This window comes from Mya arenaria, chromosome 9, assembly GCF_026914265.1.
Source record: "Mya arenaria isolate MELC-2E11 chromosome 9, ASM2691426v1".
Lineage (NCBI taxonomy): Eukaryota > Metazoa > Mollusca > Bivalvia > Myida > Myidae > Mya > Mya arenaria.
Window position 1 is genome coordinate 34,198,562 of NC_069130.1, and position 27,105 is coordinate 34,225,666.

The following is a 27,105-nucleotide window of genomic DNA, read 5'->3' on the forward strand; positions in this document are numbered from 1 at the left end:
CAAAAAAGAACGTTTAAATTTTCAACTAATACAAAGAAAGGCTCTGAACATAACCTTAAGTTTTGGAATGTAAACATAAACAAATCAAAAGGATGAGTCACCTTATATATGTCTGAATTTGACCTTAACAGCGGAAGTTGCACAGAAAAACAAAATTGCTGATATTGTGCGAGTACAGAATCTTACGTTCAATAATGCAAGAAATATGGAGATAACGTCGCACCAGCAGTGAGGAAAACAAATGCATTTTAACACCAAAATATAGAAGAAAGCTATTTTTGAACGTTTTAAATTAAAATGCATGCCTATGTTGAAAAAGTTCACTAAATTCTTACAGGGGTGGGGTAATTTTATCTGAAGTGCTCTTTTGACAAATGAAGATTTAGAGTCAGTAAATGAAATCTATACCCCTCTGAACGTCATCATGTTCTGAATGGAATCGGGTAAGTGTTAAAAAAGGTCAATTCTAATATACTATGTTACATTTATAATGTTTAGGTATATATTAATGTAAATAACAATAACTAATTTAGCTTTAAATTAATGTCTCGTGTGTCCAAAGATCTGGGCACAACAATATTGCCTCATCCATGATGTATGGAGGATCTTTTGAAATAAGAACTTTTGAAGCATTTATCGTTTGTTCTTACTTCCAGATGGAAATGCACAGCGCTCAAAGAAATGCATTATTATTATGGCTAGTTGTCTTATTCATAGCATTAGTTTTCTATTTTATAACTGATTTAATCGTTTCCCAAACAAACATTATCTTGCTTCTTACTAGTAGTTATATTATTTAGATGTACACTGTAAAAACGCCGCAATCCTAGACATAAACTATTCTAAAATTTGCTGCTTTTTACGACGCCAAACGATGCTGCTCTTTTACACATGTTACGGAATTATTTATGTTCAATAATATTAATATACCGTTTAATGTGTATAGTTAATGCACATGAGCATTTATATAGCTGATAAATGAACGTTTTTAGGCATGGGCTTTAGCTCAAGACTTCGGTAATAGAATGCGGAATTATACATCATAATCGAAAGTACCAGATTTCAATGAAAATCGGTCTGTAAAACATACCTCAGAAGTAATGTTTGATTAACAAAATAATTTTATGTAAGAGTATGTAATAGTGTGCGTATATTAACAGTAAACACACGTATAAAACACGGATATGAAAGGGAAAACTCCTATAAACCGGAAAACTCCTTGCAGTTCTGGGTTTGACCTCATTTGGAACTATAAATTACATAATAATTATATAAATAAGAAACTACAGGGGAGTGCCTTCAGATATACAATACAAAATTAATTCAGTGCTGTTTTCCCCCTTCTAACTGCACTGCTCTAGCAGTGAAATTAGCGAATTGGTCGAACTATACTCAGTAGCATAGTATGTTAGATGGAAGAACATATATCCTTTATCATTACCCTTTAATATATACCTCAGATTTTGCAAACATGTGCATACTTCAACTTCTTATCAAGCTAAGTCATTTTCTTCTGTATTGCTGTGTATTTGTGTTCAAGTTTAAAAATGCCACCCCAGCGTATGTAAGTTATATGTTTGTGAACATTCTAATGATTCTTATTTCCATATAGTACCGTTAAGGATAATTGGTCTAAATATGAACATTTGTGAATAATTTGTTATACTTTGTTTAAGCTATGATCGAATTTGGAGTATGTTATATTCTACAAGTGTGCTGACATTCTCTTAAAGTTGATAGACATACTAGAATATCACACTAGTATACAAGTTTAGTTGAATCTGAATACGACCTTTTGCTATGATGCTCGTTTAATTCTGCTGCTCAGGGAATACATTAAATCAATATAGTGAGTGGGTTAGGTTGTTAATTAGTTTTGAGTGAAGAGTGAGTGTGCGGGCGGGTGGGTGTGTCGGCAGGTTGGGTGTGTGGACGGGCAGGCGTGAGAGCGAGCGAGTGCCCTTTCATCATATATATCTTTTCTGAATATTACATAGAAGGAATCATCGCTCAAGTCGTTAAACACTATTAGTTCTTTGATCGTCTTTGCAGTTAAGTATTGCACAAAGATCCTTAGAAATAATCATACTAATGCAATTAAATTTGAATAATATCCTATTTTACACTAGTTTGAGACTTCTCGAGTGAAATTATCCATAAATAATTTGTAAATGGCTTTCCCGTAAAACTTGTTAACGCTTCATGGATGGCAATGTTTTGTATTTACAATGCCTGCTGCATAACCATTTGCATGCGTCTTAACAATCAAGACCTGATCAAATGTAGGACATAGCCTTTCATAAACAAAGGTTTCCTTAGCCATTCCGTTGTTATAATTTCGGTTAGGATGCCTGAAAATGCATACAAAAGAGATAAAAGAAAAAAAGCTAATAATATCAACTGCAAAGAGGATCTACACGAAAGCACTAAAACATAGGTATTGGAAGCATTACCAATCAATTATTATTCTGCTATAATCTTTTGTTTTGAATGCCTTATCGGTTTGTGATAATTCATTTCCATTGAAATGTTTTAAAAACTAGATGAAATTCGTTCAAAATGATATTGTTGCATATGATAGAATATCGTTGGTACAACTGCTGTGATTAAAACATTGATAAAAAAGTAAATCAAGAATCCCGTTTTAACAAAAAAATCACACACAAACTCTCTTAAAACAACTTAATTTAATCATCATTTTTGAAAGCGGAAAAAACATTGGTTCTACAGTTTATATTTAACCCACAGTAAACTTCTGTGAACATTTATAATTAAATTTACATATACAGAATAGCATATAACATTTCCTTCAGTGTCGTTATCTTTTAAACAAAGGCGACCTGTACGCTATTCCAGCAGAATCTACGTGTTTCCAAAACCAGGAAAACTCGCCAAGGCCACCATTCCTCAATCCACACCCGGAGCATCTACGAGCTCTTTACACGTCACATTGGTGATACAGTTACTTACAAATATCCGGGAAATAATATTCCAAGTGGTGTTTACCTACTGTCATGAATGCCAAGCGTGTTTCCTATGCAGGCGTCTTGAATATTGCCAGTGCCCTTTTTAGTTAACAGTCTCTCCATCAATGACATGTTATGATCATTTCATAGCAATTTTACATAATCGCATACTACTCTTCACCCAAATATGACCAATCGATTCTTAACACAAAATGGAGAACACTGACGCCCAGTAACAACGTTTTCGCATCAGTATGATACCATCACATGCCTTAAAAATAGTAGAGTTAAATAACTATTAATTTCGGCATCAGTAAATATATTTTTTATTCATAAGCAAGACATGTAAGCAAGCATTTTATCGATATTCCAAACCATCCACATTTACCTTAGGTGATTTTGGGCGCTTCGTGCTTCTTGTGCATGTCCGACCCGAGATACAATCACCCTAACGACACGAACAAGGTCTAAGAACATTATTTGCCTTGATGGAAAAGCTTTTTAAAATAGTTTAGACTTTAGCAGAATTTGGCTCCTTAATACATGGGCGCTATCTTCATACTATGGGTTTTGAAATGCCTCGTAAAACCTGCCATTGTCCTTAATGTATATACTGTTATACGTTCTGCATTAATTAGTAAATAGCAATAAGGATCGGTTATCATCGAATAGATCTTTTCTTCCGGAAACTATATCTAAATATGAAGGCTCAAATTAATTGTATGTGAGAAACATTTCATTGGTCTTCTTACCTAACCAAGTACGAGTTTATCTAGCCTGAATTTAGAACATCACGGTATATTTCAGCAAACAAAAGGATAAATATACCTGCTTGATCTATTTCCAATATTTTGTTCTATATTGCTTGATGTATAAAGTTTCTTTTGATTGCAAATATGGACCTGCTTAATTATGAGAGATGTCATTCATTTTACAAATACCAGTTTTGCATGGCGCGATCGAAACTACGTATCATTTTTCATTCCATATTAAATGAGCGCTGCGAGCCGTGTCAATAGAACAATTGATTTTTAAATTGAATTTTCATTTAATATCTTTCTTTTAGAACGCAGGCGAGAATATGAACGGTTTTGACCCGGAGAGTGTTCTGGATTAGAATTAACAAATAAACAAAAATGGTGCGTAAGAAAAAAGAATAATTCCAAATATATCATGACGGTGCCTTAATGAGGATTGTCAGTGCTGACAGGAATATTTGTGGGAATCTACGTTATAACTGAACAGTCTACATTGAAAAGGTATTGTATATCTATTTCCATTTGCAATATGGATTAATCATATTTCAAGTCATACATATTAAGTCAGTAAAATTGAATTTAATATAAAATAAGTGACAAAATATACACTGTCAATCTCGTATAGTTTGTGTTAAAGTTAGGAGTAGTATTTCGTTGAATTTCAGATAATACAAAAGCTTCAAAATGGCCCAAACACTTCAAAGCAACTTTCAAAAACTCGTTGAGGTCCATATGAGAACATGTTCATCGGTGTTGAGACGTGTTCTAAAAAAGCGGGTAGAGCTCGGAAAACCAAAAACTACAGACGTTGAGTCCTGGACATTGGATGATTTCCTCTTCACACAAATGACCAGGATTTTGTCGTATGATGAAGGTTGCTTCTACAAGGAAATTCTTTTCCCTGGTTTTAACAAGAAAACACACCTTTCTGAGTGGGATTTGAACTTGATTTGCTTCGTTCTACTCAATGCATGCTCCTTTCCGGATAGTATAAAGAAGGCAGTGACAACACTTCGATCTCTTCGCACAAAGCTGTTGTACAGAATGGACAACAAAATTGCAGAGGCAGAGTTTCAGCAGGACATAGAAATGATAAGGAGTGTTTTGTTTCTTTTATTTGAGTACATAGAAGATGAAACCTTCAAAGCAGAAATAAATCACGACGTTCATACCATTCTTGAAAGAAAAGATGACAAGAATGTTGAAGATATGGTTACGGACTTGCATAAAATTCACGAAGCAGAAAAAAAATCGAGATCGAAGCTGGCGCATTTAAGTCTAGGTAACATAAGACAAAGTTCATTCCATTGAAAGTTACAAACTTTACATATTTAAATAAAATGATGTTTCCACATGGGTGTATTACCGTCGTAGACGTTGTGACATTACATAAAAGACAAGAGTTTAATTTAATCAAATTAAATACCAATCAAAGTTAAAAACCTACTTAATTGCAAGAAAACATTGTAGCATGACAATGATGAATTTCAGATGAGGAACAAACCTACAAAAAACTGATAGATATGGGAGAAATGTGTGAACTCAAAGCCACCGATGATGAAGAACAAACAGTACCAAAAGTTCAGGAGACATCAAGCGTTCGTGAAAGACACCATCTGAAAGACGTCTCCGAAGGTATATTCAAACTGCAATTATTTGTAATGAGGTACATTTGTTTGAACCATCACGTTACAGCTCTCACAACTTATCTGTATTGACCTCACAATCTTTCCAACTAGCCTTGAGTTTAGACATTACACATACTGCACGACCGAATGTTTGGACCTGTTTTCAGCGGCGACTTGTGGCTTTGATATCGAAGGAAAGGCGTTACCAGCTAGAAAACAGAAGTATCCATTCAAATTACCAGGTTTGATTTCAGATTATTCGGTTAAAAGAGTTCTTCCTTTATACAAATTTCTTATTTACACGATTGATATACAATTGATTTATCAAAACTGTTTAGTAATATTATTAAAAAGATATTCCCTTTTACAGAAGTTGTAATAGAAATAGCGATGGAAAAATGCTCAATTGCACAGGAAAGAAAGAATGCCATATGCAATGACCTCGTTGCCATTATCAACGACAGATTGGAGGATACGTGTAATTCCGATCTTACACAAGAGCAAAAGGAGAGGGTTAGGGGAATTCTCACGGATGTTTTGGGCCAATATGGTGGTACGTAATAATCTCTTTTATTTCCTGTCCATATATAAATTGAAATTTTAAAGTTCGATCAGTATCTTATTCACTAATAGGATAGGCATCTGTTTTCATTAAAAAGCTTAGCAATTACTCAATTAAATCTAAATTGTAATTTGATTTAGTGACAGAATTTAGTGCCAGTCACGGTTGTGTGCGAATAGCAATTGAACCGGAATCACTTCAAGACTTGCGGAAGTTGATCACAGACTGCGTTGACACAACTCTGATGAAGAAATTGACAAAGATACGGGAAATATTTGCAACTCTGTCTGGGTGTGAAGACTTTTATTTTGAAATATTTATGTGTAAGACGGATTTCAAAGAATGCACGGAAAGACTAGGTAAACACATGTAGCAAGCTTTCCTATACGCATCAAGTCTCATAATACATCTAAAAATACAATGGCGTTCATTGAATGTTCAGTATAACACTGATATAGAATATCGATCGGATATATGAACAATTAGCGTTTCATGATTATTGCATTCGCTCAAGTTTAAATACGATTAAATTGAATATTTGTGTTTTAGTCGAAGCAGTGACAGCTTGTTCGCACGAAAACAAAGAACTCTTTGACAAATTGCGGAACACAAGAAAAGATATACCTCAGTTTGTAGTTACCGAAGTAGGCCATACAAGTCGCAATACAATTCTTCTCAAAATCAAAGCACCGACGGTTGATGCAGTTGCAAAGTTAAAACAGAACTTGCCTGATTTTACGAAAAGCCTGTCGCCTCTGGAAGATGCTATTAAAGATGTGTACACTGAGTCAGATGTTATTTTGACCGCAAGTTTGCACGAAGAAGTTGGTTAGTATTGATACTAATATCAACTGTTACGTTGTTTTTTTTCTCGTGTAAACATCTATTTTCAGCGCATTTGGTTTATTCTGAATATTGTCACATTTTTTAAGGAGAATACGCTTCTGATAAAATTTGCACATATATTGTAAATGAATTTGGTAAAATACGTGATATCATCACATGATTCATACCATTTTTAGATATATTGATAATCGTGAACAGTTTTTCTTTGTATTATTGTATAACTATTCAGTTCATTTATTGATGTTGTAGATAAACAACAAAGCGATCAAATGGCATCCACAGCTATACCAATAGTAGCTAGGTAGGAAGCTTTCATTACTTTGATTTCAAAGTTAACACTATTTCGAAATGTCTTATCTTCATTTGGAATAAATGCAAGCACTTGTCTGCTCACAGTTGTATTAAGTATCTATCTAACTCTCCATCTGTGCTATCATGGAGATACCAAACTATCGTATCCTCTTTACTCAGTACATTTGCACCGCTTAAGATTAGTCATTTACAGTACGTACCATAACTTTTCTTTCAGATTATAGCATTGTTTCCATCGTAAGTATCAACTCTTTTGTTTGATATTATGTAATACAAAATTATTAGATTTGAACGTCAATAGAAAAGGGGACTCAATCTTGTGACATTTGTTAAAACATAAAATTTAAAAATGAATGTACATGTTAAAACCAAATATGTCAGATAAAATTGATATGCATAGTAATCTAAAACAATGACAGTTAGCAACTGTGAGCAGAACAGCGTTTTAACATTTGGATTAGGTTTGTAATAATTAGCAATGCATATAGCTAAATGCAACATATATTCTTACTTATATGATAAGTGTTGGTACATATGTTAAGTTATTTTTTTCAGGTATACATTTCGCTGTTTTTAAAATAATGAATATTTAGTGTTTTCAAAATTGATAAAATAATATAACCTATTGCAATATTGTATTATTGTATCGATGTAATATATGTAAAAATATTCATATAAAAATATACTATATAAATAAAGGGCACGTTCACCAGGCATAGCAGTTTAAATTAGCGTTTAAATATCAGTTTCATATCTTCGTCATGTCTTTGTACCCTTTCTTGTTATATCGTTTTCGTTCTCTAGACATTCTGGGCAAACTATGCGACTTACAGATGCACAGAAACCAATACCCAAACTAAAATGGTTGAAAGATATTGATCTCAAGGCCGTGAATGACACCAAACAAAAATCGTCCATAACTGGTTTTACTCTTGTTTCGAAAGGTAGACTGGTCGGTGCTGATCTAGCGAATGAGTGTATAAAACTTGTTGATATTGACAGTGGGAAATGTATAGGTGTTCCTATATCTACGCCATCGTTTGCATGGGACGCAGCGTCGTTTGGTGATGATTTGATTGCCGTCACTGTACCAGCCTCGAACAAAATAGTTGTTGTTCAAGTAACAGTAAATGGACTAAAGCTTCATGACGAATTTGATGGATTCGAAAAATGTAGAGGAATAACTTACAATAAAGGAAAATTTTATCTTACTTTTGAATCGCCACATAGCAAAGTTCAGATTCTAGATACAAAATGGAAAGTTCTAAGAACCGTTGAGTTCTACGAAGACGGAAAGAATATATTTGACAATCCATGGTTCATCACAGTCGATTATGAAAATGAGAAAATGTATGTTACCGAAGCAATGAAATCACACTTAGTAGTTTTATCACTAGAAGGCAAGCATATTCGCAACATAGATCTTCCTGATACGAAATTGGGATACGCTCGCGGAACAGCAGTTCAACCAAATGGGAACATATTAATCTGCTGCTACATGTTCGGAAAGAAAGGAAATGATTCGCTATGCGAAATAGACACTACAGATGATTCTTTCGAAGTACTTCTTGACGAATCAGATTCCATTGAAATGCCTGATTGCGTCGCTTACGACCTTACAAAGCAAACATTATACCTTAGCTTGTGTGAGAATACTGCAATCAAGGTTTTTCAGATTGAATAGATTTGGGAAATGTTACTATTATTGTTGAGTTGAGTCAGATGGTGTTTGTGCAATGCAAATATTGCAGTAATGGTATATGTTAATGTTTCTGTAAGGGTAGTTGTTCCAGTGATTTTATACTATGGAACTAGCTTATTTTTATACTATAAATGACGAAAATGATAGATGTTTTGTACACTATGAATATAAATGAAACATTAAAACATGTTTTAACAGCTTTATTAGTATTATTTTTATTTTCGACGTACGTCCATTAACAATCGCTGAAATATACTTCGAAATCCATGAATCAACCATCCTGAAGCCTATCACACTATGCTAGTCATGTATGTTATTAAATCAATTTCTGTTATGTCAGTTTGATCCTTCTTTCTGATCATCTAGAAGCTAACAAACCATTCAACCTTTACAACGAGATGAGTGTGTCGTCTGTTGACATGTTCACCCACTGTCCATCTCGAAATGTCGACCTTGCCAGTTGTTGACACAATTGTAAACCACCAGTAGGGACTGTTCTGGAAGGTAACTTCATGTGGCGAGCCAGGCGTAAACTTCAGACTCACGGAACGCACATGCATCGCACCAACGTTGCCGTCAGCGCTTATTTCTAAGTTGTCCGCCTGATGCGTTATAGCATTTGAGGTAAAGGTCAACTTGTATCGTACCTCCGCACCAAGAAGAATGGCATCCACAAGCTGCTGTTTGGTTCCTGCTAGAACGGTACCGTCTTTGTCGTTCACCAATACTCTGTTCCATGTTCGTGTGTCAATAAACCACGTCATGGGCTTACGTTTGATTGTATTTCCGCGATTAAAATACTCTCCGACGTTGAAATATTCCGATGTCTCTGTCCCCGTCGTTGTCAGTACTCGCCAATCCCAGAAGACGTCATCAGTGAATGTTTTCAGGTCTTGCTTGGAAACAAGACTAAGAATCTCAGCATTGATATGGCCACCACGGACGTTAATCTGGTCTGGTTCAACAGTGATCGCTCCGTCGATTAAAACCTAGAATGAAAACAGTATTTACGTTCAATCCGATGTTGTTGTATCATTCCTATTACAAAATACATTTTGTTAATATTTAATATCTGAGTAAACATTCTATCTTATTGAACCAACCTCATTCTTCAATATGGGATATCAAAATCACTTTTCAAATCAAATGTCACTATGAACCATATGATGCATATTTTTCCAGCGCTTACCTTAATGCGATGTCCGGTCTCCACGGCGAGTCTCAGCAGCTCCAGTGAACCGTCCTCCAACAGACCCTCGGCGTCGTGTTTGTATGCCATCTGCCAACAGCTGTCCGCGTACCTGAAGCAAAACAAATAACAATGCAGGACACATGGAATTGCAGCCTAAACCTCATAAATAACCGGCAGTTTCTTTAGAGATCGTCGCGTTCAGGACTGGACTCATTCAACATCTCAAACTGTTTATACGACGGCGCTAATCGGTAACCGATTAACGCTGATGACCATATTTACGTTCATTAACTTGCTTAACACAGTCACGACGGAGCGCGTTTTTTGTTTCCCCCTTCTTTCATTTTTTTTCTAAAATTTTAGACCGCATGTCATTTAGAACTTGAGAGTCATTATATTTTATATATTCATAGAGAACTTCAGATTATCTTTTAACAAGAGCATGTTTAACACCATTACCAGTTCATCAATTGTTGCAAACGGGTGATACACCTCTGTATGCCATTGACAACTTCAGTAAGACTTAATTTGAGGAAGAGCAGACGGTTTATAGATTGCTGCATACTACTGTTACCATTCTACATGTGATTGAACACTACTTATATTTACAAGCTGCACTCTCACAGATTGAACGTTTTGACATTATTTTTTTTTGTATTGGAACGAGCCAATTTTTACGAAAATACATGGTAACCAGTTATATAAGACTGCTGACGAAAAATATAGATCGCAGATTTTTATATGTAAGTTCAAAATTGATTTTTTATGCATTTTTCTTAAACCGTTAGTAATGGTTTAAGCCATAAAACATTATTTTTCGAACGGAAATATGAAAATCTGCGAACTGATCTTTTGTCAGCAATCTCTTATCATTGGTTTGCTGATATTTACACAAAAATTTGTTCTTTCCAAGACAACAAATAAAAAAGTTGTCAAAATCTTATATCTGTGAGAGTGAAGCTTTAAGAAGAGCATGATAAGCAGCCCTACTAGTTCATATATTGTTGCGTAATGCAGTTATCCTGTTATCTCTGACATTGAGATTTTCAGATTAACTTTTAAGAAGGGCATGTATAGCACCCTTACCAATTTATCGATTGTTGCGTACTGCTGGTATTCCTCTGCATGGAATTGAGACCTTTAGATTAACTTTTAAGAATAGCACGTATAACACCCTAACAAGTTTATCGATTGTTGCGTATTGCTGGTATACCTCTGCATGGCATTGAGACCTTTAGGCTAACTTTAGGAAGAGCATGTATAGAACCCTTACAAGTTCGTGGATTGTTGCGTACTGCTGGCACCCCTCTGCATGACATGAGAGCGTCAGATTAACTTTTAAGAAGAGCATGTACAGAACCCTTATTAGCTCATGGATTATTGCATATTGCTGGCACCCCTCTGCATGGCATAGAGAGTGTCAGATTAACTTTTAAGAATAGCATGATTAGCAGCCTTACCAGTATATGGATTGTTGCGTACTGCTGGTACCCCTCTGCATGACATTGCGAGCGTCAGGTTAATTTTAAAGAATAGCATGATTAGCAGCCTTACCAGTATATGGATTGTTGCGTACTGCTGGTACCCCTCTGCATGACATTGCGAGCGTCAGATTAACTTTTAAGAAGAGCATGATTAGCAGCCTTACCAGTATATGGATTGTTGCGTACTGCTGGCACTCCTCTGCATGGCATAGAGAGTGTCAGATTAACTTTTAAGAAGAGCATGATTAGCAGCCTTACCAGTATATGGATTGTTGCGTACTGCTGGCACCCCTCTGCATGGCATAGAGAGTGTCAGATTAACTTTTAAGAAGAGCATGATTAGCAGCCTTACCAGTATATGGATTGTTGCGTACTGCTGGCACTCCTCTGCATGGCATAGAGAGCGTCAGATTAATTTTTAAGAAGAGCATGATTAGCAGCCTTACCAGTATATGGATTGTGGCGTACTGCTGGCACTCCTCTGCATGGCATAGAGAGTGGAGCGTCAGATTAACTTTTAAGAAGAGCATGATTAGCAGCCTTACCAGTATATGGATTGTTGCGTACTGCTGGCATCCTCTGCATGACATTGAGAGCGTCAGATTAACTTTTAAGAAGAGCAAGATTAGCAGCCTTACCAGTATATGGATTGTTGTGTACTGCTGGCACTCCTCTGCATGGCATAGAGAGCGTCAGATTAACTTTTAAGAAGAGCATGATTAGCGGTTTTACCAGTATATGGATTGTTGCGTACTGCTGGCAGCCTCTGCATGGCATAGAGAGTGTCAGATTAACTTTTAAGAAGAGCATGATTAGCAGCCTTACCAGTATATGGATTGTTGCGTACTGCTGGCACTCCTCTGCATGACATTGAGAGCGTCAGATTAACTTTTAAGAAGAGCAAGATTAGCGGCATTACCAGTATATGGATTGTTGCGTACTGCTGGCACCCCTCTGCATGACCTTGAGAGCGTCAGATTAACTTTTAAGAAGAGCATGATTAGCAGCCTTACCAGTATATGGATTGTTGCGTACTGCTGGCACTCCTCTGCATGGCATAGAGAGCGTCAGATTAACTTTTAAGAAGAGCATGATTAGCAGCCTTACCAGTATATGGATTGTTGCGTACTGCTGGCACCCCTCTGCATGGCATAGAGAGCGTCAGATTAACTTTTAAGAAGAGCATGATTAGCAGCCTTACCAGTATATGGATTGTTGCGTACTGCTGGCACTCCTCTGCATGACATTGAGAGCGTCAGATTAACTTTTAAGAAGAGCATGATTAGCAGCCTTACCAGTATATGGATTGTTGCGTACTGCTGGCACCCCTCTGCATGCCATTGCGAGCGTCAGATTAACTTTTAAGAAAAGCATGATTAGCAGCCTTACCAGTATATGGATTGTGGCGTACTGCTGGCACTCCTCTGCATGGCATAGAGAGCGTCAGATTAACTTTTAAGAAGAGCATGATTAGCAGCCTTACCAGTATATGGATTGTTGCGTACTGCTGGCACCCCTCTGCATGGCATAGAGAGCGTCAGATTAACTTTTGAGAAGAGCATGATTAGCAGTCTTACCAGTATATGGATTGTTGCGTACTGCTGGTACCCCTCTGCATGGCATAGAGAGTGTCAGATTAACTTTTAAGAAGAGCATGATTAGCAGCCTTACCAGTATATGGATTGTTGCGTACTGCTGGTACCCCTCTGCATGACATTGCGAGCGTCAGATTAACTTTTAAGAAGAGCATGATTAGCAGCCTTACCAGTATATGGATTTTTGCGTACTGCTGGCACTCCTCTGCATGGCATAGAGAGTGTCAGATTAACTTTTAAGAAGAGCATGATTAGCAGCCTTACCAGTATATGGATTGTTGCGTACTGCTGGCACTCCTCTGCATGACATAGAGAGTGTCAGATTAACTTTTAAGAAGAGCATGATTAGCAGCCTTACCAGTATATGGATTGTTGCGTACTGCTGGCACTACTCTGCATGGCATAGAGAGCGTTAGATTAACTTTTAAGAAGAGCATGATTAGCAGCCTTACCAGTATATGGATTGTTGCGTACTGCTGGCACCCCTCTGCATGGCATAGAGAGCGTCAGATTAACTTTTAAGAAGAGCATGATTAGCAGCCTTACCAGTATATGGATTGTTGTGTACTGCTGGCACCCCTCTGCATGGCATAGAGAGCGTCAGATTAACTTTTAAGAAGAGCATGATTAGCAGCCTTACCAGTATATGGATTGTTGCGTACTGCTGGCACTCCTCTGCATGACATTGAGAGCGTCAGATTAACTTTTAAGAAGAGCATGATTAGCAGCCTTACCAGTATATGGATTGTTGCGTACTGCTGGCACCCCTCTGCATGACATTGCAAGCGTCAGATTGACTTTTAAGAAAAGCAAGATTAGCAGCCTTACCAGTATATGGATTGTGGCGTACTGCTGGCACTCCTCTGCATGGCATAGAGAGCGTCAGATTAACTTTTAAGAAGAGCATGATTAGCAGCCTTGCCAGTATATGGATTGTTGCGTACTGCTGGCACCCCTCTGCATGGCATAGAGAGCGTCAGATTAACTTTTAAGAAGAGCATGATTAGCAGTCTTACCAGTATATGGATTGTTGCGTACTGCTGGTACCCCTCTGCATGGCATAGAGAGTGTCAGATTAACTTTTAAGAATAGCATGATAAGCAGCCTTACCAGTATATGGATTGTTGCGTACTGCTGGCACTCCTCTGCATGGCATAGAGAGCGTCAGATTAACTTTTAAGAAGAGCATGATTAGCAGCCTTACCAGTATATGGATTGTTGCGTACTGCTGGCACCCCTCTGCATGGTATAGAGAGCGTCAGATTAACTTTTAAGAAGAGCATGATTAGCGGCTTTACCAGTATATGGATTGTTGCGTACTGCTGGCAGCCCTCTGCATGGCATAGAGAGTGTCAGATTAACTTTTAAGAAGAGCATGATTAGCAGCCTTACCAGTATATGGATTGTTGCGTACTGCTGGCAGTCCTCTGCATGACATTGAGAGCGTCAGATTAACTTTTAAGAAGAGCAAGATTAGCGGCCTTACCAGTATATGGATTGTTGCGTACTGCTGGCACCCCTCTGCATGACATTGAGAGCGTCAGATTAACTTTTAAGAAGAGCATGATTAGCAGCCTTACCAGTATATGGATTGTTGCGTACTGCTGGCACTCCTCTGCATGGCATAGAGAGCGTCAGATTAACTTTTAAGAAGAGCATGATTAGCAGCCTTACCAGTATATGGATTGTTGCGTACTGCTGGCACCCCTCTGCATGGCATAGAGAGCGTCAGATTAACTTTTAAGAAGAGCATGATTAGCAGCCTTACCAGTATATGGATTGTTGCGTACTGCTGGCACTCCTCTGCATGACATTGAGAGCGTCAGATTAACTTTTAAGAAGAGCATGATTAGCAGCCTTACCAGTATATGGATTGTTGCGTACTGCTGGCACCCCTCTGCATGACATTGCGAGCGTCAGATTAACTTTTAAGAAGAGCATGATTAGCAGCCTTACCAGTATATGGATTGTTGCGTACTGCTGGCACCCCTCTGCATGGCATAGAGAGCGTCAGATTAACTTTTAAGAAGAGCATGATTAGCAGCCTTACCAGTATATGGATTGTTGCGTACTGCTGGCACTCCTCTGCATGGCATAGAGAGCGTCAGATTAACTTTTAAGAAGAGCATGATTAGCAGCCTTACCAGTATATGAATTGTTGCGTACTGCTGGCACCCCTCTGCATGGCATAGAGAGCGTCAGATTAACTTTTAAGAAGAGCATGATTAGCAGTCTTACCAGTATATGGATTGTTGCGTACTGCTGGTACCCCTCTGCATGGCATAGAGAGTGTCAGATTAACTTTTAAGAATAGCATGATAAGCAGCCTTACCAGTATATGGATTGTTGCGTACTGCTGGCACCCCTCTGCATGCTATAGAGAGCGTCAGATTAACTTTTAAGAAGAGCATGATTAGCGGCTTTACCAGTATATGGATTGTTGCGTACTGCTGGCAGCCCTCTGCATGGCATAGAGAGTGTCAGATTAACTTTTAAGAAGAGCATGATTAGCAGCCTTACCAGTATATGGATTGTTGCGTACTGCTGGCAGTCCTCTGCATGACATTGAGAGCGTCAGATTAACTTTTAAGAAGAGCAAGATTAGCGGCCTTACCAGTATATGGATTGTTGCGTTCTGCTGGCACCCCTCTGCATGACATTGAGAGCGTCAGATTAACTTTTAAGAAGAGCATGATTAGCAGCCTTACCAGTATATGGATTGTTGCGTACTGCTGGCACTCCTCTGCATGGCATAGAGAGCGTCAGATTAACTTTTAAGAAGAGCATGATTAGCAGCCTTACCAGTATATGGATTGTTGCGTACTGCTGGCACCCCTCTGCATGGCATAGAGAGCGTCAGATTAACTTTTAAGAAGAGCATGATTAGCAGCCTTACCAGTATATGGATTGTTGCGTACTGCTGGCACCCCTCTGCATGACATTGAGAGCGTCAGATTAACTTTTAAGAAGAGCATGATTAGCAGCCTTACCAGTATATGGATTGTTGCGTACTGCTGGCACCCCTCTGCATGACATTGCGAGCGTCAGATTAACTTTTAAGAAGAGCATGATTAGCAGCCTTACCAGTATATGGATTGTTGCGTACTGCTGGCACTCCTCTGCATGGCATAGAGAGCGTCTGATTAACTTTTAAGAAGAGCATGATTAGCAGCCTTACCAGTATATGAATTGTTGCGTACTGCTGGCACCCCTCTGCATGGCATAGAGAGCGTCAGATTAACTTTTAAGAAGAGCATGATTAGCAGTATTACCAGTATATGGATTGTTGCGTACTGCTGGTACCCCTCTGCATGGCATAGAGAGTGTCAGATTAACTTTTAAGAATAGCATGATTAGCAGCCTTACCAGTATATGGATTGTTGCGTACTGCTGGTACCCCTCTGCATGACATTGCGAGCGTCAGATTAACTTTTAAGAAGAGCATGATTAGCAGCCTTACCAGTATATGGATTGTTGCGTACTGCTGGCACCCCTCTGCATGGCATAGAGAGTGGAGTGTCAGATTAACTTTTAAGAAGAGCATGATAAGCAGCCTTACCAGTATATGGATTGTTGCGTACTGCTGGTATCCCTCTGCATGGCATAGAGAGTGGAGTGTCAGATTAACTTTTAAGAAGAGCATGATTAGCAGCCTTACCAGTATATGGATTGTTGCGTACTGCTGGCACCCCTCTGCATGGCATAGAGAGTGGAGTGTCAGATTAACTTTTAAGAAGAGCATGATTAGCAGCCTTACCAGTATATGGATTGTTGCGTACTGCTGGCACCCCTCTGCATGGCATAGAGAGTGGAGTGTCAGATTAACTTTTAAGAAGAGCATGATAAGCAGCCTTACCAGTATATGGATTGTTGCGTACTGCTGGCACCCCTCTGCATGGCATAGAGAGTGGAGTGTCAGATTAACTTTTAAGAAGAGCATGATTGGCAGCCTTACCAGTTCATCGATTGTTGCGTACTACTGTTATCCTTCTGCCTTGCATTGTTATCTTCATATTAACTTTTAAAAATAGTGTGATATTACACACTTCATAGATGGTTGCATACTTTCACCTGTTTTAAGAAAAGCATGATTAACTCAAAACTGCGAAAGATACATGTGTATTTAGCGGTGAGACATCATTCAGTGCGATTCAATTCGTTGTACACAACGGTATGAATTTTACGAAGTTTTGACAATTTTCTTTTTTTCATGCAATCATTAGTGTATATGCCCTTTTAAAGGAGCATGTTAAGCACCCATACCAGTTCATGGATTGTTGCATACTGCTGTTACCCCTCTTCACATGTTCGCCGACGTTCCAACGTGAAACGTCTACGGTACCGTCTGTTGACCATACTGACATCCACCAGTAGTCATCGCCTTGAAATTCCTACAAATACCATCGACAATATTTAGAGGTAGTATACAACTTTATATGATAAATTAAGTATTGTTGTTGTTCCGTTCCAGTTCGGGTTAACCCTTTGGATTACTAAAGTCATCCTCGTCACCCCAGCGTATCATAACCTATTATATAGGTATGATGCGCTGGGGTGCCGAGGATGACTAAAGTGGACTATTATATTAGTTTTTGCGTTGTAGACATGCATTACTGCATTATTGATGGATTTACAAAAAAAAATCAGCTAAGTAAGGCACCGTTTCAGATATGACTTCCAAAAAACATGGCACTCATTATAATATTGTATGATCGTTTTGTGTTGTTGTTTTTTTCTTTCTGAGATTCATTGTTTATGATTTGGGTCTAATTGGACATTAATTTACTGTATGGTTGACAAGTGGGTTTGTTCACATGCGATGATTGTTCTGAGAAAAGGTAAATATATCGGTACAGAAAAACGGAGTGTCATTTTTATAGTGCATTGACATTTTCATTCAAAACCTGAAATCACGATTGTATGACTTCTTGACACCCAATGAATTAACCATGCTTAAAAGATTGAAATTATTTTTAAACTTGTACAACTGTAAAATACAAAAAATAAATCTGAAGCATTTATGTTTGGTAAATTTATACGAGAAGCATTTAAAATTGGATATACTTTATTTATGAATAAATAAGTCAGATTATTTATTGGTACATCGTAAAAGGGCGTTATTATCATCAATATTTAGACTATTTAAGTTATGTTTTATCACTATGATTAGAAATGTATACTTTATTTGTCAGAGGTCATCCTTTATAAGTCAATAATATAAGTCGCTCACTGCATTGTATAGTTGTAATATTGGTTTATTTATATGATAATATAACACACACACTTTAAAGTTTTCGTGTATAAAAATATGTTCTGGTCTGTTGAAATAAGTAAGATCATGAACATTTAAAATTAATGTGTCTATTTGAGTCCTCTTTCAATGTAAACCATGTTCATGACTTCAGAATGCCATATTTTAATGTTGGCGATCATAAAACCGCCCAATTTAACATATTTCATTGAATTACTACAAAAGACTTGCTATAACTCACTAGCTAAAAGTCATTTATCTTGAAAACCTAAACGTCAAAATGACTATCAAAACTGAAATTTTAACACACGTGATTTTGACCAAGTATGGGCCTCGATTTCTCGAAATATCTTAAGCATGACAGGTATCATATTTCTTTAAGCCAAATTATTGCTTAAACCTGATTTTATAAACCATAATTTATCATGATTATCCTTAAAATAACTTCCCTTAAAAATCTCATTTTTAAAAAAAAGAAGAAAGACATTACACAACTTATACAAATAAAGAACTCTTGTTATAAGACACTTTCTTAGCAAATGTTGCTTAGGCCTAAAAAAATGCATTTGGTTCAGGTCACCCGTCCCCACTTACGAATTTTTTTAATAGTCAGTTGGTAAAAAAAAATAAGTGTGTGGTTTATTATGTAGTTTAAATACAGAAGATTACATAAACACCACTCTACAATTTGCCAATAACGTTCTTACATAAAACCTAATAAAAAGATAACATAAAGAAAAATAAAACGCCTATCTACCCTACCAGTTTTTGAAAAGGACGTAACCGTAACCTTCTTCTGTTTTTGACTTACATGAATTTTGGTAACGAGTTTTGGTGCACTGATGTTTAACCATCATCGATACTTTTCATTGTACATGTATATTGTTTGTGTTTTAAGATATGGGTGATATGTTTTCGTTTCCCAAAAAAATAGTCCTTTTTTAAGTAACCATCAGGACTGGTATTCATAAAACATCTTAAGTCATTTGTTAACTAATGCCGATTTCTTAACATTTTCATAGTCACGTTAAAAGAAATGTATCAGGTTGTTTTTTAAAGTACCTATATTCAATTAATTCAAAGAAGATTAAAGTGACACTCTTATTCAAAATCAATACATACACAAGTATAACAAACATCAATTTTGACTATTAAACCTTTAACTACTTACTAAATAATGCATTTGTGGAAGTTACTGATAACAAGATTGTAACCGTGTATCTAATAGCAGAAAGCGCAAAAATATTAAATGATTGGTGAATGCTAAAATATTTACTGTGATCTACTATAGTCTCATAAGGTAGAAATACCGTTTTTTATGCTCTTTTTATAAATTAAACTCGGTATCCTTCATAAGAACCATTGTTTTCGACATTTATTCATCATTTTTTGAATATTAAAAAAATATGATAATTGTGGTAATTCTTATTTGAGAGTAAGAGTGCATCTTTAAGTATATAAGATAATATTAAGTTATTATATCATATGACCAGTGAGATACTAAACTTAGGAAATTGACATAAGAAAATGACCTAAGATGTTTTATGAATACCGGCTGTGTAATCAACTTACCAGATTGGGCCCATTCATTCTCTCACTGACGTGCCACAGCGACTGACCAGCTACAATGGACCGGTCAAATGAGACCTCAAGGTTATCCATACGGACCCCGTACCCGAGTTGCCGGTCCACTATACGCATATCCGCCCCGGCCTCTACGGCGTACACAACGTCACGTACGCTGCCTGAGATTACCGTCCCGTCCTGGGTGTGCGAGTAAATCGGGTCTGGGTACTTTCTGTTAACGAAAACGTTTTATATTAAAAAAGTTAAGCAAATAATTATTAATTGTAATCTCGACGACATAAAATGACATTACTATGTAATGTTAAATTATTATGATATTATAAAGTGAATTTTATGTAGTGCCATGTAGTTTGTGAAACTATTAATATCATATACAGTCGAACCCCGTTCGCTCGAACTTGCTCGGCTCGAATTCCTCGTTGGCTCGAACTAGATTAAATTACCGATTTCAATATACTGAAGGAAAACAATCCTTGGCTCGAGTTTTCCGAGACACGAGGTATTTTCGCCGGACCCTGGGAGTTCGAGCCAACGGGTTTCGTCTGTAAATGAAGAAGTGACAAATCAACGGAACAAAACATAGCTTGACATATAATAAAAAAGATCCGCCAAAATATGGAAAACGAGCCAAAGCGATTATCAAGTTTGATGCTATTAAATAATTAAATGTTTTAGTATTGGTGTCCATTGCTGTATGGAAGCATTTGGTCGGTGTACGGTTTGTGAAATTATAAAATATTCATGGATTTCCAAGCAGCGAAACATGTATCATCCGTGCACGGACAGATGAACCGCAATTCGAATATATTCAATGATTATATAGACACTCATAATGTGCAATATGTATATCGAGTAATGCACCTGAAATGCTTAAAACCACTTCAAACACATGTTAACTTCATATAAATCATCTGTTTTAGCATTGGTGGCGTCATTGATGCAACGTGTTTTGTTGACGTGACATCACATTCCCGCAGTGAAACGTGAGTTCACCAATCGCAAAGATTTTTTTTTGCAGTATCATACTTACTTCGAAGATGTTGCGGTTAATGGGATATGAATGCCTTGAAAGGATATATGTTTATCGAAGGAATTTCTACATAATTAAACATAATGTAAAAAGTAATACAGTGAATTCCTTTGATGGTATCTATATCACTGGAGTTTTATTGAGACTCGCACACGGGCATGGCCGATTCGGCGAGTGATCCGATTTTTTGTCATAATAAGGTTTTGGAGCATACTGCACAGACAGAATGTAAACCTTGTTTTAAACTACCCTGGTTAGCCAACGTGCACCAGTGTATAGCACTGTCACACGGGACCCCCCATTTAACGTCCTTCCCGTTAGACGATTAGTATTTTCAATGGAGCGACGGGGAATCCTGCGATATCTGGCATATAAATAGTTAAGTGTGTTACCACCAGATCACAGATCCGCCATTATCAGACATAATACTTACCGGATATACCACTGCATGTCAACGTTATCCCCATTGATACCAGCTGACACGTGGTTACCAATGAAATACCTCGCCATGTGCACGTGACCAGTTGTACACAGATTCACGAACCAATAGTAAGGCACCTCTTGGAAAGCATCATAAGACGCTTTACTGACGTGAAAAAGCGACTGGGCGCAAAGATTGTTTTTGATTGTCTGGGTGTTCTGGACGCTTGTAAGATATCCTCCGGGGCCCCAGGATGGAATAAAGATGCGAACATCAGCCCCTGATAATGTGGCCCGGACAAGAGTCTTTTTGGATCCAAAAACAGTGGTTCCATTCCCGCTGTTGGCGTACACAAGCTCCCAGCGCTGGTGACAGCCGACTGAAAATACACCAGTTTAAAGTTGAGCGTTCCAAGTACAATGCAGAAGAGAGCGAACTATTAAAGTGACACTCTATATAAAACAAAGATAAATTTTGAGTGATAAACCTTTAACTACTTAACTAAATAATGCATTTATGAAAAATATTAATTACTGATGACAAGATAGTAACCGTGTATTTAATAGCTAAATACGCAAATATATTAAATGATTGGTGAGTGCTAAAAATATACTGTGATCTACAATTGTCTCATAAGGTAGAAGTACTGTATTTCTGCACCTTTCTTTCCAAATAAATTCGTTATACTTCATTAGAACCATTGTTTGTTTGTTTTATATTTATTCATCCTTTTTGGTATAATAAAACAATTGTATTAATTGTGGTAAATCTTATCTGGGAGTAAGAGTGCATTTTTCAGAATAAAAAGTTCATGAAAATGATACATTAACCCTTCCTTTGTAATAAAAGCTTAATATTTAAGATGACAATCGTCTTAGCCTCATTAATATACTTTGTTTTATTTCGTGTTTATAATACAGTTATACGTCAGTGGAGAGTAAAATAGGTACATAAAGCATTTATCCATAGCCGTATTTAGAGAAATGAAGTAGTGTTATATAAGCCGTGGTGTCCAAGAATCTTTTACAGCCCTTTAATGTTTTGTGATTGGAAGGCTTATTGGAGTCATGTATTATAGAAGTCTTTTGAAAACCCATCTACACGTTACGCCAACTGTAAACGCAACGGCGGAATTTGATACCTTGTTGATACTTTAACACTACGAGGTAAATCACTTTTAACTGTTGTAATACATATCAATTTAGAGACAGTGTACGAGTCTAACACAAAATAATTTAAAAAAGACACATTCAATTATTTTTGTTAAAAATTAGCGCTTCTGATTTTTAGGAACAGATGTGTTTAGTTTCGCATTTTTTCGTAGATTCCCTGAAAGCGTTAGCGTAAGAGATTCCGATAATATAGGACCACAGTGATTTGTTGGGAATGACTTCATGTACAGGTCAAATGACACCAAAGCAGGAGTTCATTCCTATCGTATCGCTGTGTATAGGACTAGTGCTATAGATAGATAAATGCAGAGAATATCATTATACATAAATCAACCATTTTATTCCAAATTGTATGACAAAAGTGAGAATAATACGTCCGCGAAGAACACAAATAAAACACATATACATATATTTACAAATATTAATATAGTCACTTTTGGGCTTCTGTGGTCAGTAGCAAGTAAGTCTCGCTATGCATTTCTAAATTTAGATGTAATTTACAACTAAAGTCCGTATTTGGATTTAGTTTATTGATGTATTTTCATGCGTATCTGTGAAATTTGAAATTCACTGAAAACCAAAGCAAAAACGATTGTATTCCGACATTTTGATGAAGTTCGTGACGAACAAAATGTGATATTTTTGAAAATTGTTGAGATTTACGACATTGGACTCAAGATTTCTCATAAACCATTCACTTTATGGCAAATTGGTGTATATATCTTGACAACATGAGACGTAAAGGATTTGGGCGATTTACGATATGATGCGCGTACAATGTGTCGTTGTATAGCGTTTTTACAATAAGTATACCATGTGTAAATGTGTATTGTAACGTTCCGCTGTAGGCGGAAGTGCGTTCATAGTTCGTTGGCAATATGCAAATTCGCATATCTAGTTCTCCTGTAGAGGTTCAGGGACTATATGTATATATATATATATATATATATATATATATATATATATATATATATATATATATATATATATATATATATATAAGACCAGTCAACCCCCACAAGGTTGACTATTCTTTTCTCTGAAGGCATTTGTTAGCCCTGATGGACGCGCACATTACAAAATAAATATTAATCAATCGGCCAGCTCCTCGGCCATTTTTATCGAAACAACCTCGGATGTATTTGGACGGTTTACATACTCAAAAAGCGGTACGTTTTAGTCCGCTGTAAGTAGATCGTGTAGTAATTTTATTTAGCAGTTAAACTTTATGACTTAACTCTTGGGAATCTTTTTTATGTTTGCAATTATATACTGCACTTGCAATCAATTTAATCTTAGATCAATAAATATAACTCTATTTACGAAATTGATACAATATGTATTAGTGTTTGAAATTGAAATCCATCACCTTAAATGTATAACGGCACATAAATATTTTCAATCTTTGATAATTTGCCTTTTGAGTTCTGCCCGGATTAAATCATCTTCAAGATGTAGATATATATGTATCTTAAATGTAATTTTATCTTCGTGTTCTATGTATCAAAATAAAACTTCACCTGATTGGACAGAGCAGTTGTATTTAATTCATTAGCAGTGGCATTTGTAGCTAAGTTCAATCAGAGAGCAACCAAACAAAATAGTATGATCAAAAATAACTCTCTTCAAAGCTGCACTCTCATAAATTGACTTTTATGACAACTTTTTTTAATTTTTCATCTTGGATTTTTCGCGTAAATGTCTGGAACCCAGTGATATAGACTGCTGACAAAAAGGATTGAGTATTTACGTTTGAAAACTGATGTTTTATGGCGAAAAGCGTGATTAAGATCTAAAAGATCTGTTCTATTGTTAATTATCTAATATGACTGAATTAAAAGCGCTGAGGCCAAAAAGAGCTGATGCTGAGACATAAAAAAATGAAAGGTCAAAACTGTCAATTTAAAACTTTGTATCATGTTCTTGCAAATTGAACATGGAATTTGGCATTCGGATATCTGGTAAAACGTTATTGTGGCATGTTCTTGCAAATTGAACATTGAATTTGGCATTCGGATATCTGGTAAAACGTTATTGTGGATTGCGATGATATTTCTTAATATGCACACGACTCGCTGTTTCATCAATTCAATTTACAGTTTGCACAACTGGATAACATGTTAGTTGATTTATAGCGCGTCATGTTTAGTTTGTCATTGAATCTAGCCAAGACATCACGACACCATTAATAACTGACAAAGATCATTTTGTTTAGGCAACAGAACATATTTAGTTAAACATCATATTCATCTTGATATAAGTTGTACGAAATAATGCGATGCAAATCTGAATTTGATATCAGAACTGAATATTTTCGACATCATTATGTTGCTTTTACTTTTTTCAATCTGATATGACTCTGGACTTGAAGTTTTTCATAAACGAAATGCACAAAACATACTTATTGGCTACCAACACGTTCAGCTATTTATTTGTAGCTTTGTGATACTTAAATATAAATAAAGATTTACATAGTTCAATATTACGATGTAACTTTTTTCTATATTGAGTTATCTTATATGACTGAATTGAAGGCGCTGGGTTGGTATTCAATATACAACTTAAGTCCATCTTATAGTCATACATCAGTGACTTTATTCACTGTAATGGTTGGTTATTTATAACACTCAATCCGATTCGCTACATCAATCTTAGATCCCGTTAAGACAAATATTGAGTACCACCCCTGTTGCCAAAATAAGCTGATAAAAAAAGGCCAAAACTGTCAAATTGTGAGAGTGCAGCTTTTAAACGTTGAAATTTGTATCACGTTTTTGCAAAATGAACATTGAATTTTGCATTCAAAAATGTGGTAAAATGTCAGTGTGGTTTTCGATGGTATTTCTTAATATGCACACAACTCTCTATTTCATTAATTCAATTCGAGTTTGCACAATTGGATAACATTCAGGTTGATTTATAGCGCGTCATGTTTAGTTTTTCATTGAGTCTAGTCAAAACATCACGACACCATTAATAAATGACAAAGATCATTTTGTTTAGGTAACAGAACATGTTTAGTTAAACATCATATTCATTTTAATATAAGTTGTACGAAATTATGCGATGAAGTATACAGTGGCCAGAAAATCAGCATTTGATATTAAAACTAAATATTTACGACAACATTGTGTTTTTGTCTACTTCAGTCAAGCTTACGAGACTTTGTGTTTTGTAGATTGTACGAAATGTACAAAACATATAAATTGGCTATCAACATGTTGAAATGTTTATTTCTGGTCGTTCTGAGTTTCTTGAATATAGATTCATATTTGAATACTTTTATATTTCAATTTAACTTTTTTGTAACTTCACAATGTATTTGTCGTGAAACAATTAATTAAAACAAACTTTGTACAAACTTATAACTAAACTAAAATCACCCAGACGCAGTTACTTACACGAGTGGACGCTGGAAACCATGGCACCCAAGAGGGCTAGAACGAGGCTTACGTGCATCTTTAACCAGGCTGCTGTGACAGAACGGTTCTGCAAAAGTACGTATAGACTTCTTGGTTTTCGGTCTTTTTCATTATATTTGTCTACAATAATCTATGTTTTCACATCGTCAACAACTTGTTAAAAATAAACAAACAATAAAAATATATGATATACTTTAATAGAAATGCCTCAATATAAAATCGTTTGGTAGTAATTTTGAAAAACTTTGATTATTAGAACAAAGTAAACGAAATGAAATAAACCATTAGCGAATAAAAGTCCACCCTCTTATTTCCCCCTTATGATGTGCGAATATGTAGTTTTATACCAAAGCTGTACAATATTTTTTTTATTTCCTTTAAAAGCGAGATATGAATTTAACTTTGAATAATTAGATAAACACTTCATTTCATGTTAAAATGCATGAATTCAATTAAAACCATATCTTATACGGTAACCACGTAAATTTGAAACCAAGGAAATACAAAATCCTAGACAGCCATAGCAAAACAACAATGAAACATCTCATTTGTGTCAACTCTTTAAACAATATCTCCAGTTTTGATATTCTAAAGCATTAAAACTGTCAGTCTTCGCTAAAATTATCTGCATTATAAATACTATTGACGCAAAGTGCATTACTATGACGAAAACAAAATGGAATGCGTGTGTAAGAACTGTAAAAGCTAGAAACTTCATTTTACTTTTTTTTCTTCTAAAAATGCCGAAATGATCTGAAACGCGTAATTTTAAAATTTAAAAACAAGTAGACTCAGTAAGTAAACAAATGCATTTCCATACAATAAAACTAATCAACTATAAACTAACAGTAAATAAATAAGAGAACAAAAATCTTACCAGTTAACGTTAGTTATCCTCGTTAGATGCGAGTCAACGTAAAGAATGCGTTATGTCCTTTAGACTGCCTGTCAAAATCCGAGTGCCGCGTTACGAATTGAGCGCTCATGATAAACGTAGGTTAAATGACTATATGAGTTATTGTTAAGCCATAATGTACCGATACGTTCATAAGTTGTCAACCAAATCAGCATCTTTTTCGGTCAAAATTGACAACTCAAGCGTTACGGTATTGCTTATTAACGAAGCAACTTGTACGTTTATAATTATACTTGACGTTTAAACGATACGTCGGTATGG

At 36.2% G+C, this 27,105-nt stretch overlaps 2 protein-coding genes across 8 annotated transcripts; one reads left to right on the forward strand and one right to left on the reverse strand.

Moving 5' to 3' along the window:
* The first annotated feature begins 292 nt into the window (after positions 1-292).
* On the forward strand, positions 293-10,092 carry LOC128203204 (uncharacterized). Of its 6 annotated transcripts, none has more exons than XM_052904508.1 (10): positions 293-443; positions 4,033-4,225; positions 4,390-5,006; positions 5,216-5,359; positions 5,520-5,594; positions 5,723-5,905; positions 6,055-6,273; positions 6,464-6,742; positions 7,010-7,061; positions 7,877-8,977. In XM_052904508.1, exons 3-10 carry the CDS (start codon positions 4,409-4,411, stop codon positions 8,754-8,756), a joined length of 2,430 nt encoding a protein of 809 aa, XP_052760468.1. In that variant the 5' UTR covers positions 293-443; positions 4,033-4,225; positions 4,390-4,408; the 3' UTR covers positions 8,757-8,977. The 6 variants fall into 6 exon arrangements, with proteins under 6 accessions (XP_052760468.1, XP_052760467.1, XP_052760469.1 ...); XM_052904511.1 differs by lacking the exons at positions 293-443; positions 7,877-8,977 and adding exons at positions 7,290-7,309; positions 9,957-10,082 and having other exon boundaries at positions 3,930-4,225; XM_052904512.1 differs by lacking the exon at positions 293-443 and adding an exon at positions 7,290-7,309 and having other exon boundaries at positions 3,930-4,225; positions 8,017-8,129.
* On the reverse strand, positions 8,960-26,963 carry LOC128203205 (uncharacterized). 2 transcript variants are annotated; one of them, XM_052904514.1, is made up of 7 exons: positions 26,806-26,963; positions 25,908-25,995; positions 21,347-21,713; positions 19,869-20,094; positions 17,309-17,436; positions 9,964-10,075; positions 8,960-9,763 (listed from the first exon to the last, which is right to left on the reverse strand). In XM_052904514.1, exons 2-7 carry the CDS (start codon positions 25,963-25,965, stop codon positions 9,137-9,139), a joined length of 1,518 nt encoding a protein of 505 aa, XP_052760474.1. In that variant the 5' UTR covers positions 25,966-25,995; positions 26,806-26,963; the 3' UTR covers positions 8,960-9,136. The 2 variants fall into 2 exon arrangements, with proteins under 2 accessions (XP_052760474.1, XP_052760473.1); XM_052904513.1 differs by lacking the exon at positions 26,806-26,963 and adding an exon at positions 26,211-26,280.
* Positions 26,964-27,105: the final 142 nt, after the last annotated feature.

Coding starts and splice junctions, on each gene's coding strand:
- LOC128203204 (XM_052904508.1), top strand. CDS start 4,409: ATGGCCCAAACACTTCAAAGCAACTTTCAAAAACTCGTTGAGGTCCAT. Junction 5,007..5,215: donor GCTGGCGCATTTAAGTCTAG/GTAACATAAGAC, acceptor GATGAATTTCAG/ATGAGGAACAAACCTACAAA. Junction 5,906..6,054: donor TGTTTTGGGCCAATATGGTG/GTACGTAATAAT, acceptor AATTTGATTTAG/TGACAGAATTTAGTGCCAGT.
- LOC128203205 (XM_052904513.1), bottom strand. Junction 21,714..25,907: donor GGTTTCCAGCGTCCACTCGT/GTAAGTAACTGC, acceptor GTGTATTTTCAG/TCGGCTGTCACCAGCGCTGG. Junction 10,076..17,308: donor ATGCAACAATCCATGAACTG/GTATGGGTGCTT, acceptor GTTTTGCTTCAG/GTACGCGGACAGCTGTTGGC.